General features: G+C 41.9%; 1 protein-coding gene across 1 annotated transcript in view; it reads right to left on the reverse strand.

Moving 5' to 3' along the window:
- Positions 1-18,193, reverse strand: part of FGF13 (fibroblast growth factor 13) — a 261,024-nt gene that overhangs the window by 111,226 nt on the left and 131,605 nt on the right. The window contains exon 2 of the mRNA XM_075512973.1: positions 7,980-8,147. Within this exon, the coding sequence (XP_075369088.1) occupies positions 7,980-8,147 (168 nt within the window). The remainder of the gene's footprint in view (positions 1-7,979; positions 8,148-18,193) is intronic.

Below are 18,193 nucleotides of genomic sequence, written 5' to 3' on the forward strand. Positions count from 1 at the left end.
GGGCTGCACAGATGTGGGACGGTAGCTAGGGGATCTCTGCAGTACGCTCTGCTGCACCATGTAGACATGCCTAAATGCTTTTGTAAGCGAGTGCCTTGGGAAAGGAAACAGCTTTCCAGTGGTAGCTAAAAAGTTTAACAACTCCTTGTTTCTGGAGTTGTCCTAACCTAGAACAGCATGAAAAATTTGGCGTGCTCTCAACCCAAAGGTCAATATTTAAATACTACGGACGTTACCACTGATAAAGGGTTGTGCAATAATTATGATGGGCCATGTAGTTGAATAAGGTATAAAGAAGAACCTTCATTATTAATAAAGAACTACATCATCTTATTTAAAATGAGGACAGATTGAAGAGCGAAGTCTGATGCTTTCTCAGGAGAGTCATGGAATGAAAAAGTAGCAAGACAAAGGCCTTCCTCCATACAAGGAGCACTCTTTGAAGCTCTCAAAGAGTCCTTTAAAGATGAGATGAGAAAACAACATCAGTGTGACTCATTTGGTCTAAATGTCCTACTTCAGATATGCTAAGTGCCAGATACCATCTCCATAATGAATATTTATTCTGAGATGAGAGCACAATAGCAGAAGGCATAGATAAAAGAGTTGCCTTGAAGAGTACACAGGTAGGGTAAGAGATAAGAGTTCTCTTTAGGTTGTCATGACCTGTTCAGTGGCGAGGTCAGCTCCAGCTTGAGAATTAAAACACGTTGTCTTGAAATAAAAGCACTAAAACTGCTCCTACTGCCATTACTTAAACTTCTCCAATGCTACAGAGTGCAAATTTGGCTAACAATTACACAATTCACAATTACAGCTGCACCTTTGAATTTTTCCACCAGGAAAACCCAGTTCAAGAAACAACTTAATTTCCAATTTGTTGCTTGTGGCCAGGTGAGATGGCAGATAAAAGTACTGTGAGGATTCTTAGTGCCTCTTCTGGTGTATCTATTACCTACGGACTTGGGACCACCGACTTGATGACTCCGTGAGGACAGTCACTGAGAAAGGCAGGTCTACATACGCTGGAAAATCAGCACCAACTAGAAGGTGGAGATGTGACCATTGTTCACAAAGGTCAGGAAACATCTGGACGCTAAAGAAAGTGTCGAGCAGCAAAAAGAACATAGTCCAAAAGGGACTAGGGACTCAATAACAGGTGTACACACAAAGGTACTTTATAATGGTAGCTTTGATCAAAGGACATAGTCTGCAGGAACTATGACTTAAATATCAGCTCTCCCGAAGAGTGCTGGGTAAGAAGTGACTGCAGGGTGAGCACCGGTCCACCCATGCCGGACACCAGCTGAACTCCCCCACTGTGAGCTGCTGGTCTGGGCAGCAGCCTGGAAAGAGCAGTGGCACTGTTAAGTTTGAAATCCTTCTTCTATCAGTAAGAGGGTGCCGGGGCTACCTTTATTTCTTATATTTTATTTTCATTTCCTCCAGCTACGTTATTCTAAAGATTTAAGTCTGACAAATAGACTAAGGTGTGCACACTATTTCCTGGACTGAGAGGTGTGTGCATACACAGTGAGAAGGATCCTCCAGCTATAACCCTTATTTCAGGTCACGTTCGCTGACAGCAAGAGCCATAGACCTTTGAAAAAGTCTATTTTTCAGGTAGGTAGGAATAACCTGGCAGATGTATTAGTTAAAAGGAATTGGCAAAGCAAATAAATAGGATGCAGGAATCACGGCTGTGTATAACACGCTGATCTCCAAGCCTCTCAGGAGCTAAGTAAAGCCCTAAGGAAAGCTCTTGCACTGTGTCCTGTGAGGTGGCAGGTACACAGGAATTGAGGACCAAAAGAGATTTGCAAGCCATTCGAAATGCTACATTCAGTGACTTTTCTTCAAAACCTCAAATGCCTTCCTGAATATACACTTTGTAATCATTGTAGTACCTGCTGATAGAAGTGTTTTATCAACAATTAGATGCCTCCTGCTCCGGAGTTTTGAGAATCAAGTTCTTCGCTTCCCTCTTTATAATGGGAAACATTAAAATTCCCCACTGCACAGCAATGCTATGAGGACAAGCATGTTCAATCATGAATGGTTGTGGCAATAAGGACCATATAAACTCCTAAAGGAGTAAGAAAAGAAGAAATCAAATTAAACTCTATGAGGGGGGTTCTGATCTCATTTGCAGACAAGTAAACATTGAGTAAATCTTGGATTTTGATGGAATTACTCTGGATTTGCACTGTCTGAGCCTGAACCCGAGCCAGGCCCAGACTGCGTTCAGGTAAGCTCATTGAATACATCCCAACCCCTTTGACTCTGCTGGGAGCACTCACATGTTTAAAGTTAATCATGTGCTTAAAGGCTTTGGAGGATCAGGGCAAGAGGGCTCAGCCACTTACAGGACTGAGCCATTCTGCTTTATGTAGTAAGCATCTGAGGAAAATAAGAGTGCAGTTGTCACCACTGCCTCCCAATGCCCTGAAATAGAAGGTTATCATTTAATCACTCAAGTCAAAGTCGGTTTCTCTTTGGGGGTAAAAAGTCATTATAACAGTAGCAGCTTCAGACCCTTGGCTTTTGTGGTCTATGTCATTCCTTTTAGACCATCCTTCACTACAGATACGGTCCCATAGCTGCAGCAACTCCATGTGTATCCAGACAGATAGGATTTAGAGCTTATTTTCATTTAGTATTGGACAAGGCTCAGGCATTGCTTCTTCTTGCCAGTGCCAGGACTCAGGAGCAAGGCAAGGTCAAAGCTTCACGGTCCCCACAGGAAGACCTGAGAGGTGCAGGCAAAAGCAGTCAAGAACAAGGTTTTGCTGAGGGAAAGGGTGATGACGAGAGCACTGAGGGCTGCGGGGCCCAACACCAGGCAACAGCAGACTGTGTGGCCTCCCTCTTCCTTCCCTGGGATGAACTGCTTCAGGCCAGACAGCTTAGCTGAAGCAGGAAAGGGTTAAATACTCCTGTTGGCATGAGCCTTGGCAAATGGGATACCAAGTCTTCACTTTTCACCTCCACTGAAAGCAGAAGACATGATGAAAAACATAATGGAAGATCAGAGAATGTGATTAATTTAGTATCAAGGGACCATAACCCTGATAAAGTTTATAAATAGGATCATATAACGTAGTAGGAGCCCCTGTTGAATGAACCAGTGAGGTCCTTTCAGACGGCTGTTGGTCCAGATTAAATCCGAGGTTGAATGCACCCACAGCACAGATACTAAACCTCCTCGCTGATGTCTCACAGCCAAGTGTGCTGGGTCATCTCAGACACGTCTGGCACAGGTGAATGTACCTATGTTTCACATGGCCCATCTTTATTATTCCCCACTGGAATACAAAGTCTTTTTCAGTTCTGAACAACATATAAAGTTTAAAAACCTCTCACAGTTTTCTATGATTTCAAATACAGGTTCTCCTCCCCCTTCTTCTTTCTTTTTCTCCTCTAAAATGCAGAAATGCACATGTATTAACATAATTAAATAAGGGAGCTGGGCTAATAGGACTGATTTGGTCTAAAAGAAAAGCGTATAATTAGAGTGCCAAGTAACAGTACTATCAGTGGTGACACGACACTTGGAGCACCAAAGGGACATTGAGTATGACAAAATAAAGGCTCTGAATTTCTGCTGGTGACAAAATCACGTGTGCACACAGAGTAGGCGGAAGATCCAGCCTCCCACATAATGTGCTTAAATGTCCTACCTTTTCCTCGCCCCTGGGACTGGCTCTGCCAGTCATCCCATTGCTAGGGATGAAGATAACAAGCCATTGTCAAGGGCAACCGCAAAGCTACTTGTTTCACATTTGCATCCTTAACATTTTCTATCTAATCAGATTTCCTGTTGGTTGAGGAAAGCTGCCTTTCCTCATTACCAGCTGCTACCCCAGATTTCCCCCTCCCCATCCCCAATACATATTTTGCCATGCTTGTCTGCTTTTCTGTGTAAAAAGGTTATGTATGCCTGGAGGGAGACTAAATGTTAAAAAAAGAAAAAAAAAAAGTCAAAAAACCCCACATGAAAACAGAACTGTGGGCAAGAGGCCAAGACTCTTGATTTTGTGACTGTGACTAACCAATGGGTGTTTTTAAAAAACATTTCTCTCATTATATTCCCTCCTCTGGATGTAATAATACAACTCAAATTAGTTTTCCAGGAGCAGACTTCTTTTTATGTAACCATGTTTTATACAGATAGCAGCAGCTTATGTTTAAACTATTTAAGAGAACAAATAGCTGCAAAATGGCCCTTCTCCTGCTAGCAGTGTATTCCTGGCTTGAGGGAAGCTACAAAAACACCCTGTATTTTGCTGCTGCTTGGATGTAATTGTAAACAATGCACAATGCCCACAGGACCTAGCATCCAGGTAAGGGTGTCAGGTCTGCTTGTTCTATTGCATTTGAGAGACCCACAGCATTGTAAACTGTAAAATGACTTTGACAAAACAAAGCTGGAATGATGCAAAATAAAGCAGTAGTTCATCTTTTAACTTAGTCCAAAGTTTCCCGTAGCATTAGGAAAGGCAGCATCCTATCTGAACTGCGATCCAGACTGACAGACATCACCCTGCTGGCACTGGCTGCAAATGGAAATTTCCACAATTTGGGAAGATAATATCATTGTGATTTCCTATTATTCTCCTCCGTTATTCCAAATCTACCACTTAAAAAAAGACTATCCTTGCTATAGCTGCTGAACCAAGGACCTTCTATGCATCCTCCAAGTTGATATCAAATGTACTGGCCCTGGACCTATACGGCTAAGGTGTATTTGAGGCATATGGGTGCTGTGAAAAATGATGACATTGCAAGCAGGCAGGCAGGGGTGTCAGGAAAAAACAAGAAACCAAGACAGGTTAATTTAGGAAACACGTATCTAATTTTCTCATTCCTTCTCTTGCTTTTAGAAATGGGCCTGAGATATGAGAAATGATGGGCCACCTGGTTCAGGTACCAGAGTGAGGTGGTATTTAAGTCTTTCAGCAAATAGTAGAACATTCCCCATACACCCCTACAAAAAGCCAGGAAAATCTTTTACCTCGTATCATCATACATGCCTAGGGGGTTCAAATCCTGAAGTGTTAAGTGAGGCGCCTCAAGCATTAACCCTGCATGAAAGTGGTTTAAAAGTGCAGAGAAGAAATCCGTCATCTAAATGAAATATTTAGACAAAGACTTGCAAAGTTAGAAACATGCAGGATTTACTATGTTCCCATGTCATTACTCAGAAGATAACAAAGATACATTTTTGTACTCTCTGCAGAGTCTTTCAAGTCTTCAGTTCTCCATAAAACTTCCATTATGACATTTTACTCAGAGAGGTTTCCTAATAGCTTCTTAGTTGCCATACTTCCCAGTACCTTCAAAAATGTGTAAATTATGCTACAGTAACAGGTTTAAACATTTATTTTCATTCATCCTCATAGCACAATTGAGCTATTAACTGCTGGGTTCACACTAGAAGGTATTCAGGTAGGGTTCGTTTCAGCCACTCCATTAACTCCAACAGACTGTTTTAGTGTTTGCGCTGCAAGCACAGTTCAGATCATTTCATACCCCAAATTTTTCAAGCTTCATGCCAACAAACCACTGCGGATGACACACATCAGTCTTTTAGTGGGTCTAACACCATTGTCAGGCTATTCACAGATTTTGAAGAAAAAGACCAATGCAGCCCAGGCAATTTAAGCTGCAACAGAGGACTCCTAAGCATGTATTTTCCCTCTCATGCTAGAGGCAACGTCTTTCACAGTAACACAGATAGAAATCACACAACAATAAAAATTGATACCCCTATGAATTCCCACCAACTTGGATGGTTGTGGGATAAGTCAATATGGGCATAGCTTCTTATGCCCTGTCTAGTAATGCAAAATTCCTGGAGGGGAGGAGGAGTGATAAAAAGGGGAAGGGAAGAGACATTCATCCTTGTATACTGCAGTAAAAGATGAAAAGCTTTCCTCTTAGAACTAAACATTTTTCAGTAAGAATGATTAACAATACCATATGCCATGGAGGAAGGAGTAACACAGCTGTTGTTGGAGAGGGAGAGTATGTAGATTTATGGAGAATCTAAGAAGAGCAAATGTTGGCTTCCAGGCGACAATACGGCAGAACTGATGCTCCCCAGGTCTTCACTGACAGCCTGCACCTTGCAAGCTTCTCCCAGCGGATCCTGAATTCCTCAACATTGAACCAAACCATGCCCCGAGGCGACTCACGCTCTGGAGATAAAAGGCCCAGCACAACTCCGCTTCCTTTGTTCCTCTTGAACATTACATGCCATTAGTGTGTAAATTGTTGATTTATTCACTGAAAATGATCAGACCTAGCTAAGAGCTAGTACCCAGCAGGAATCCAGCTTCCAGTACAAGTTCCACTGATATCACCATCAGCTTCTGCTGGAGTTCCACATGAACACAAAGAAAAAGTGGAATACAGCATGGGAGTCAACGATGCCAAGTTTAGGGCCTTTCTCTTTATGGCCCACGTGGAACCTTTCATTTCACCAAATATCACTTGCCAAGGATGCTGAGCACCTCTAGTAGCTCAGCTGTCATCATATTCCTAGAGGAGCTTGACATGAACAGTTCTGGGCTCATAATTTACTCGTGAAGACCACAAATCCTGACAGATGATAGGAAATTCATTATATTTACTAATCCAGAAGAGTGCTATGGGATTCACCTTTCCTTCATGTTTATTGAGTTCAGAATTATGAAAACACAACTCCTATCAAGTCAGCCCCAGAACTGAGAGAAGATTTAGGCTTTGTGTTTTCAAAACCCAATTTTAATATTCAGTTATATCATCACCGAAACAAAAAACTTCTCTCCACACCTTACACCGGTGTTTGTGTCAGACTTAATATTTCTGGTGAGATGAGAAAGAAATGCTATTTTAGTAAAATACTCTTTTAAATAAAAGACACAGATCTCCCAGAAGTGGTGCAAAGAACATCCATGCAAAATTTGGGGTATGTACCAGGAGAAAGCAATTGACTGAAATATTTCGGGCTAACAGTGACAGCTCAGCAACCAATGCCCATAATTACAGAGAGAATAACACAAGTCATTTGTGAGAAAGAGCTCCAACCTGCTCACTTTGGCGCTCCTGCAGACTCAGTAGTGGCAGAATCCAGCCCTGAATATTTCATCTTAAAATACATCTACCAGCAGTAGCATTATTTGTCTTGGCAGATACTGGAGCTTATGCAAAAAGTAGAAGGCTTACCATGTGGAATATGAGGCAGTAATGCAAAACACATATGGAACCATTAGAGAAAATATTTAAAAATATAATTTAAAATAGCTTAATCTTATGTACACTAGACGAACAAGTTAAAGACATAGATACCTCATTAGTAATTTCATATTAGTAAATACAGCATTAGAAAAGACCATACCTTTGTTTTATCTGAAAAGGAAAACATTCTACTTATTTTTTTCTGCTCTGCATGCATTTCATTTTCCAAAATGCAACCAGGCGTGCATTACATACAAACTTCATCCTGCTTCACCGAATTACAGCTGTCATGAGCATTCTCTAGCGCTATGCAGAAGCCTTATGGAGTGAAAGGTGTTGGGGACAAGCTGAATCTGAGCCTAAGTGCCATATTTTCAGCAGAGTGCAGCTTCAGAAATGTTACTGGAAAGAACCAACTAGGAATTGATGCCGTTTAAGTAGCAAGCAACTTCTGGCAGCCAGAAAAGGGCAGTGTGTAATGATGAGAGCTGAAACAAACAAACTTTATTTAAGAAAAAGCAGCGTCACTTTACTTCTTGTCTAGAACGATACCATACATGGCTTATATTATAGTGTCCCATGATAGCTGAATCAGACACCAACAGGCAAGCAAAGGGGGACATGGAGTGCATCACGCTTCCTGCATCAGTTGCACTAGGCTGACACAGGCTGGAAAACACACAGCACACTCTAGGGACATACATGGAAAAATAAAAATAATAGAAACAAACAGAACATGGATCCATAGTGCCACAAACCTTCCGGCTCTGTGTTCTCTTTGAGGTGCACTTGCTTCAGTGGGCAGCAGAAGATTTCGTGACACTTAGCACGAAAAGGGGACTCTTTTTTCTTTAATTCCGCAGATTGGATCGAATCTTGCCGTAACATAATGTACTCCTGTGTGCCAGGGGGAGCGTCATCCATAACTGTGGTCACCACATAACAAAATGAACTCAAGTTAGAGCTTGAGGAAAGCAATCTAGAGAATTAAATCAACTACATAATGTGAGGGTGGGGGAAAGAAAGGAGGGGAAGAAATGTTTATAGGAAGGAAAATAAAATTTAAAGTGTAAAGTATCTTAGTCATGGTGGTAGAAGGGTGGGGAAAATATTTACTTTTATAAACAATGCTTCTCATAAACATCAACACTTTATATTGTTTCATGCAGCTTTAATAAAGAGCAGAATAACACCCTGCTCCAAAAAGCAACAACAAGGTTCTCTCCTATGTCTTTGCTTTATTCTCCTATAGCACCTTTATCTATTCTGCATGCAGACTAAGGAAAAAAAAGCAAACAAAGCATGCTTTTATTGCCTAGCCATAGGCAATCTCTACGTTAACATCAGGAGTAATCATTCCACATCTGCAGGTAATGCAACATCAGTGTACCTATTCCCCAAAGTAAAAAGAACATGCCTTTATCAGGATATGTAATTATACACAGTTCCTTAGAGCAAGGATGATAATCCAATGACATTTGACTTGATCATCATTTTCAATGGATAGAAGAGTAGATGCACAAAAGAAAGCACATTAATCCTTTTGATGGTTTTCTTGTAAAACAGCAAGTCATTTTTTAAAGTTGATCTTATAAATCAATACTGCCATTAATAATAGAAATGATATGCAGTCTGAAATGTTTTCTGAATGGGGTCAGACTATTAAACAGTAAAAAGATAAAATACATAGCACAGAGAAAGCTCCAGCTACAAACTATTACATTACCAGAAAGAATTAAAACACTTTTCCACTATCTAAAAAATGAAGCCTTAATAACGCAGATAGTGAGATTCCTCAGCTTACAGCATTAAGGCACATCTCTCAAGAACAAAAATTAAACACTTTTTCAAAAGACAGCCTCTAACCACTACTAGTTATTTAGTGTGATGCAGAGATATAAAACCATAGCCAAAATCAAGCTGAGATTCTCCAACTCTATAGCAAAAAAAAAACCAAACAAAAAATTAATAATATATTAAAAAATCCAAAGATTAGGAAAGTAAAATTCCAACAATCGGGAAAGTAACTATTGATAGGCTAGTCTAAACCTGCAGAGGCACTAGCACTATGTAAGTTTATATGTGTCTAGAAGTGTTGGCCACTAATTCAGACAATTTAACTGTTTCCTAAATATCTGCCAATGTATCATAATTTTAAAAAACTGTCAGATTTAAATATGGATCCCCTCAAACAAACATGATCCTCTTGCATTTTCATGCACTTGATTTTTTTTTTCTCCTATCAAGAATAGTAGCAGTAAGAGTCACATCTATGTGATAAATAGTGATTCAACTTGACAGTCTTTCTTTTCACAGTGGGCAGTCACCTTCTTCAAGACCTCATTAATCCACAGGAGACACTTTGCACCTTGGCTGTTGTTGCTTCATTAGACTACATGCAGCATCAGTAACACACACTAATAACCCATATAAAGTGTCATTAAAAGGGATGCATGAGCTAATAGGAACGTACAAGTGGTTCAAAAAAGAGCAGCGGGTCAATGGAGCACAAGGTCTGGGTTGCCATATAATTGCTCCCTTAACAATATTAGTTTTACTTTGGCCTGTTTGAAGGGTACGTATGTGTTCATGAAACATACTGACAGCCCTGAGACTGAAGGGCGACTGCTGGGAGTAATTACTAAGAGCCAACACCCAAGATAAGCCAAAGACCAACAAGCCCTGATGGGTCACTCCTCCAAAAAGACACCAGGCAGAAGCCGCTGTTGCCGGCGTCTGTGTAGAGCCACCAGCGAGCTGTGTGCAGTGCCACTGACGTCAATGATGCGGGAGCCCTGCAGCGCGTCCCTCTGACATTTACAGGGATAAAGGGTAACTGCGCCGTGAAACATGAATAGCCAGCAGAGGAGTGAAATGCACAGCTACCTTCTGCCGGCAAGCTGGCCGATACACAGCAGAGCATGCCCCGCTGTCAGAAACTCAGCTTTGGGCAAAAGGCACGTCCCTGGGCTGACCCTCTGAGAGGCAGAGTCCTTCCTGAGAAGTCCCGTTCGACTGTGGGAGCTCAGAGAATTACCCACAAGGTTCAATGCTGTGTGGTGCTGGACTGCCACTTCAGTGAAAAAAGGCAGAAATCAGGCTAGCAGCTGCTGAACAGGGTCTGCAGGGGAGAAGGAGCTACTGGTGATTACCCAGAGGTACGGTGTAAGGGCCTATTGTTCTAGCCACAAAGTGCTGCTTGGCCCTGGGCTATGATTTCTCAGCTTTTGTAAGCTCAGAGGGCTCATGCAGCGTCTGAAAACCAACTGCAGGGACTGATTCCATTCATCAAGTGTTTGACATCATTAGGTAGGTCCACCCCTATGTCAGGCAAGCTCACTGACTAAGACAGGTGGAGAAGAGATAACTGGTCCTTCACCAGTCACCTACACGCTCATATCACCACCTACACACAGATTGATTTAAATGTGAATAAGCCACAAAGAGAACCACAACTTCAATAAGTGAAGAACATGCTGAAATCAACAAAAGCACATCAGGTTACTAGAATCCAGGACAGCAGGTGTAAATGAGTCTTGTTTCGAGGACATGATGGTCCTCAGCACTGACATCTGGAGCAAACCCTAGGAACCACAGCTCTGATAAAGCCTTAATGCTGGAATGATGTATGGATAACTTAATTAATGTCAGTGTTCTGAAGGGAACGGCTAAAACCTTTTCTTACCATGATGAATGGCCTCAAGTCAGGCTGAGAATTTATTACAAAACTAGGAACACCCCCTGACCCCAATGCCTCCTTTTCCCTGCTATGATGACAGCCAGACACCCTCATGGAGCCACTGAAATCACAGCTACAGGACCTCAATTACGGGTCTCAAGAACCAATTCACAGGGAAGTTTCAACAACAGCGAATCTAATGTAAAAAGCTTTAAAAACCTGCTGATGTCCATTTTTGATGACTAAAAATAATCAGTGCACAACCATGAAAGGAAGATTATTAAACAACTGTGAACAAGCACTTTGGAAAAGGGACAAATATCATCAGGAATTTGCTATGATTTTGCTAATGGGATAAAACCCACACTTATGAAAGAATCACACATACACCAGAGTAGGAGAAAACTGGTAAATTTTAGGGAATTAACAAAAATCCAAAGCAGTATTTACATACTGTGCTATGTGGAGAAGAGGACAATGTTTTTACTCAACTGTTCCCTCCATTACAGACTCTGCTAATTGCAGGACCTAGGATATGCTTACACTCCTCTGTGTAACGCACAGATACACAAGCTCGCTTTAAATCAGCTAATTTGGGTAGTAATCACAAGCCAGCACCAAGCTCAACAAGGGCAGCAGAAGACCCACAAGGAGCCTGGCAGATGCCCAGCTTCACTCGATCACGTGGACGCTGTTCTCAAGAGCGGTTAGAAGAAACCTTCACTGAGGCACATCTACATTTCCTTGGCCACCTTCCTGAAGGCAGATGCGTAGTCATTCTGCCAGCCTCCAATATTCAGCTATGCCTCTGTTGTTATACTTCAGCAGCTGCTCACTCTAATGTACTCCCCATCCTCATGGGTAAAACACCTCAGCGGTCCACGTTTCCGTCTTCCCATGAGTAAAACAGGGACAAGACTTCATATGTCATGGATGCAGGTCCTTAAGATACTAGTAGAGAACTTGTATATTGTCAGTTGGAAGATGATAAATAAATACTTCATAGCTTTAAAAAAAAAAAAAAAATCTTTTTTCTTCCCTCCACCTTCCCCTCATCATTTGATGGAACTGAAAACACAAGAACTGTGTATACATGACTTTGCTTAGCACTTAGCATAAAACAGCTGCAGTAACTATTAAGTTTCCTACATCAAAACATTCAACTTGCTAAATATCACCCTGTAGCATATTCCTTAGTTTAAAAAAAATAATAATAATTACAATAATAAAACCTTACTGTCAACAAGCCAGTAGGAAAAAAAAAAATCCTTCTTCCTTATAAGCCTTACTGAGAGAGAGGAAAGTGATCTTTAGGATGACTGCTGGCACCAGGATGTTTTTCAAGATAAATTCAAACATGTTTACTTTATATAAACACACCAGCTAAACACTCTGCTGGTTTGTGTCTTTCTTTTATGTCCAACTGCATTTCAGTCCCATCTAGAATTGCCAGAAACCATAACATCAACCCTGTCCATAGGCCTTGGCTCGGGTTCCAACTGAATAATCTTTGATATAATTCAGAGCTTAATAAAGCTGTAAGGAAGCATCTTCCCCCCCCCCCCCCCCCCCCGCCCCAGTTTTACATGGAGAGGCTTCAGCTCTGCTAGCTAAAGGCTGTAGCAACCATAGGGTAAATATGTACTAATATCCAGGCAAAAAAAATCCCCACGTTCCTGTTAGACTGTTGTTCTTGTATGTATGACACAATTCAACACAAAAATTTTATACTTCCATGGATCCATTCCCTCCTTGAATGACCTTTCAGATCATTACCTGAAACATGAATTTCCTTCCTCCTCCGCCAGTTCCCTTACTTTTCTTAGTCTGGTTAGTTTTACATGCTGTAAGCCCCAGGATACTTATACTTGCAATAAATTAGTTTTTCTGGCATTTTGGAAGGACTAAAGTCATAGCTCTACACTAGATCTTCTAGCCATGAAGAGCATTAGAGTGCCTCTTAAATCACGCATCCACAAAGTGAAGAAAATCCCCTCTCCTTGGCACAAGGGAGCAAGCTGTATAAACAAAACAAAACAAAACATTCCCCCAATATGACTCTTTTTTGAAAAATAAGAGCAGCAGCACATGCCTTACCACTGTAGCCTGCCAGGCTGTGCTGTGAAACAAAACGGTGATGTTCCCTGAGCACCTCCTTCATCCTCTGCCTCCTCCACCCACAAAAAGGAAAGAAAGGTCACAAGTGAAGTCACCCGGGCCCCTGCGGCTGCTTAGAGTTATGTAGGAAATGTTTTTTTTCCTTTTAGGGAAAATATTAGGATATCAAGTTGCTTTCAGCTCCTTACAGGACCAAATCTAAAAAACCTCTCCAAAATAACTTGCTTCAAGTGATTGCCTGCAGGACATGGGAATGGGTAGGAAAGCGGGGTATTTTTCTGTAAAAACATTTTCCCAGTTGAAGCAGCTGATGAAAAACTCTCAGGTATACATGCAATAACAATTCCCTTTGCTTCTTTTCATTACTGCTTTGTTTTGTCCCTAGTTTATTCCACTTGAAGGTGTGATTTTTGTTAGCCACCTGAACAATACAGTGAACTCAGGGCACAAAAATACTTACAAGCTAATTACAAAATAAAATAAAATTCTATTCTGGGGTTGTAATACACTCAAAATCTCTTAATTGCAACAGAGGCTATCCATACCATTTCCCTATCCAGCTTTGCCAAAATCCTAATCCTAATCCTAAATTTTCTTACCAAACAGCCCTGGCACTTCTGTGTCACCAAGAGACCTTATTTCAAGCTTGCATCTGTGTGCTCGCACCTTTGAAGTCTGGTTGACTCTGACTTGCAGTTTTCACAATGAAGACAGATATCACAGGAAACACAAGCAGCCAAATTTGCTAATTTTTACTGGCAACAAGCCATTTCTGGACTCCTTCCGTTTGCCCCACTCCTTTCTCCCCAGCACACCACCAAAACCAGGCACCACACTAAAAATGCACAAGTTCATTCAAAGTTAAAAAACCAAACCAGCACAAATACCTTGTGGAAGACGCAACTTTTACCTTGAGTTTCTTTAGATGATATTTCAAAAGTAAAACTCCGCTCAAAATGAACACTCTTGTTACATCTGGAGGCTGCTGCTGGACAGGGTCCGTGACGGATGACAGCCCGCCAGCAACACGGCGGCACAACTCGCTCACTCCTCTTACTGGGAAGCAGTGCCTGGTCTTTTGTCCTCAAACCAATACTATAAATTTCCTCTATAGCAAGTATTTCTCTGTCCTTATTTTGAACTGATATTAAAAGGACAGTTTTATGGCGTGCATGAATATAGCATAAATTTTGAGATTGGCAACAGTTGTCTCTAAGAGCTCAGATATTTACAGTCTTGGGGAAGCAAATTCCTTGTTCGATAGAGGGCTTTTGCTACTTGAACTAATGATTTTTCAGACTGCTGATCTAAATCAGATTGTGCTGGTTATTAGGAGTTGAGGCTTTCGGGATTCAACAGTATATGGTCTAAGAGTTCTTTTCTGTGTCTGGTGGGAGAGGGAGGATAAACTCCTGTTTACAGCATAAATGTCACAGGAATATTTAAAATTCACCATTGATGTCCAAGTAATAATCCTTATGGTAAAGCCAACAACCCAGCTTCTGCTGTAATTGCCACGTAAGGCAGAGATTCCCAAACACTCATATAGGCAGGAGCAGCCTGGCCCTCAGCATTTACCCAGCCCCTGGGGAAGGTTCCCCATCCCGCATCAAATATCGATTTTGTTCGTTGTATGTGTTTTGTTACCCCAGCAGCAGCCACAGCCAACCACGCTAGCTTGAATCTCATCCAAACAGCCCCCAACTGCCGCAGCCACAGCAGAGGCTGCAGGACAAACACCCCCAAAGATTTCTGCCAAATCCTAATCCTACTTGGGGGCCTCATTCCTAGATGGAAATGAAGCATTGAACAGAAATCCCCTCTGCAAAAGCCTGCAGGAGGAGATGGAGTGCCACAGTCCTACTCCCAGGGCTTGGCAAGGAGGTGCAAAGAAGAATGTCCAGTCTGGCTCATCAAGTGCAACACCTTCTCCCCCAAGAAAGTATGAACAACTTTCTCCTCTCCAAGACAGCGCTCCTCCCTGCTTTAGATGGATCGTTGGTAGTTATTGCACAGTCCCTTCCTATACACTCAATAAAATCCTTATTGGAGAACCAGGAACAAAGGGAGCCAAAATGACGTGGTTAAAACCTGCTTTAGGCAAAGCATTTCATCCTGAATTAATTCTTAAGGTTTGCACAATCCTGTCCTCACCCCCACATCAAAGAATTTCACTGATGATTTAGATAGTGGTTTTATTTTCTGATTTGAAACTACTTTCCATTGTGAAATATCTTCATTTCTAAAATAAGCAAGTATTGTCTTGCAAACAAAATCAAAAGCCTGCAGCCCTTTTGAACACATTTCTTTCAATATGAGCAGGAATTTCTAAACTTTTTGATCTGCTGAAAAATTCTGAAATATGCTCTCTTTGGGTCAACCACACAGAATAATTTTTTCAGATCTTCCAAAAATATTTGCACAGAACACTCCCCCTTGACCTAAAAGAGTAATTGGATTAACTGCTAGCAGTAATAGGCTGTTATCCTCTAAAAAGACTAGCCAAGATAATGCTGCATTCAGATCCTTGTGCATAATAAAGACAATGACATCCAACATAAAAAATCTGTTGATAAATTCTGCTAAGAATGCATCTCCTCTTTCCCGTGCAGAAAGGCACTAACATTTCTGCAGATAGCCTTATTTCCTAGCTATTCAAGGTGCCCATCTACTACCGAACAGCCTTTGATTAACTCTAATCTGGCCACTATTCAGTGAAGCAGCTGCCTATAACCATGACCTTACTGTGCCCACATGCAAGGCCGTGCGTGGGGAGAACTGCAGTTTCCTCTCCAGATGCTGCTAGGCAGCACTGTCAGGCTCCTGCATGTGAGCCGTGATAAAGAGAAGATCCACTCTCCTGCTCATCAAGGGCTAAGTAACAGCCACGATTTATTCTCCATTGTGCAAACCCACTGCCTTTCCCTTCCCAGCCACCAGGATCTGCATTTTTGCTATGCAAGACGTGTGCCCCTTCTTATTTAACTCTGCAGCTCAGTTCACCACTCTGCCATGCTTGCCACTGAATGAATAAATATTGCTTCCCTGCCTACTCTGAGTGGCTTTCTGCTTTTCCCATCTGCTAAAATAAACGCAAGCTGGCTGCTTTCCAAACAGGTGGGTTGCTCCATGCACCACAGCAGACAAGATAGTAATTTACAGTGCACCATTCATTTTTCTGGAGTGTGTGTATCAAGAGCAACAGGCACACAGACCAGCGTACGGCAGAGCTGTAAGCACACCAGAGCGTTATCGGGGACACTTCATGGAGAAGTAGGGGCTGGCTCAAGGGAGGATACTGAAATGACAGGACCTGCTTGGCCAGCTTCAGAAGATAACCCATCCATTGCACAGCCACCAAAAGATGTTGTGTCTTCAGATCAAGTTCTGGCTTCCACCTGAGGCACCAGAACGCAGCTTGTGGATCAACCATTCCTCTTTCTGCTCCAAAGACGCAAGGAAGAGAGCCTTGTGGACGACAGGAGGAGATGGGAGACAGCCCCAGATGGAAATGAGAGCTTGCTCACACCCCTCACTCACCCCTATCTACCACAAAACCCACTCGGACCAGCTCAATGCAGAGAATATCTCGGAGTCACACAATGCACAACAGTGAACTTATGTTTCCCTCCATTGAGAAAATTTGGGAGAAAAAGCAAGGGATGTCTCTGTTTCTAAGAGAATATCCTTGCAGTGTGGTGAAAATCAGGCAAGCAGAGGAGGTGGCAAGAGAACTGCTAGAAAGGTCCAGAGATGAGTAGGAAGCTTACAGTTTTTGAGAGAGTTTGGAGAACTATAGTTCACTACTTATGAAAAATTAGAATGCTCTTGTGCAACGTAACTTTAATAAGAACTTAATTATTAATCTAGCCCTATTTGGAGCTAGAAGAATAGTTTCAAATGAGACAGGAAGTCAAGAGAAGTGGGAATGCCTGTAGCTTTTTTCTTCCTATTTATAGAGCATCTATTGACAACAGCAGGGCTACAAAAGGAGACACAAACTTCCCCAGCATTGGGAGAAGAGAAAAACAAAAACACAAAGAAAGAACTAATAGAAAACAGAATCATCCAGGAAGAGCAAAGCAAGGAATAGTAGCCTGCAAAAGGCAACAAAATCATCAAATAAAAGACTGCATCCTTCCTGGAAATCTGAAAGAAGGATCAGCCATGCCTCTTGGGAACAGGAGATGAGCAGCAGTACAGTAGTGTAAGACACTGTTTCAGAAACTCTCTGCTACTGCAGCTCTTGGGCATTTCGCTTGGAAGATGGGAACAAGAACAGAAACACCATTTATGAAAGGACAGGTGACACCTCCCAATTATTTGCCTCATTTACTGGGGATCAACAAAAGGAAGGAGGCAAGAAATGGAGTGTTTTAAAATTCAAACTCATTACAGAAAGAGCTGTTCTGAGAAATGGCCTCAGAGGAAATCTTTCAAAGCAAAGCACAGAAAAATAATCAGCAGGAGCAGAAAACCTCCATGTGCCACGGAGAAGTGTGCAGCGTGTTCCCACGGCCCTGGGAAACGGCAGTCCCCTGTACGCTGCTCTGGTTCGGCAGCGCTGCCCAAAGGGGCGAGCAGCTCTCACCAGAGCTATACACACAGCTGCTGGATGAACAGCAAAAAAATCCTTTCAGAAAAGAAAAAAAATATCTAACTTAACCTGAAATTAACATTCCTCTTCATTTTAAGGGTGGAAGTTATTTTCAGTAGATTAAAGATTAAGCTTATACAAATTGGGCCTCTGTACGTACAAACACACATGTACACAAAACATTTCGTTTTTAAAACAGTCCAATGAAAGGCCGCCACACTTTCTCATATTCTTTTCTTGGACTAAAGCTTTACTTAAATTCACCTCCATCCACAAGTGATTTCTACAACCTTAAAAATTTTTCCAGCAAGATCCAGCACCCTAAAAAGTACTATGCAACTCTAGTCTCAATGCAGTCATTCACACAACCAAGAGAAACCTCTGCCTACACTGTCACTTCTATTTACCAGTGTATTACCTACTGCAGAAGCCACTGCTGGAACAGTTTTCCCCAGCCGACAGCTCTCTAACAGCCGGGTTGCCAACACTGTGACTGAATAGTGCACTTCAAATAATTTGACAATTAGCCAGCTTTTTTTTTCCCCCCATCTGGCCCGTGAAGTGTTAAGTCATTATAT

The sequence above is a fragment of the Mycteria americana genome, chromosome 10 (genome assembly GCF_035582795.1).
Source record: "Mycteria americana isolate JAX WOST 10 ecotype Jacksonville Zoo and Gardens chromosome 10, USCA_MyAme_1.0, whole genome shotgun sequence".
In the NCBI taxonomy this organism is placed as follows: Eukaryota; Metazoa; Chordata; class Aves; order Ciconiiformes; family Ciconiidae; genus Mycteria; species Mycteria americana.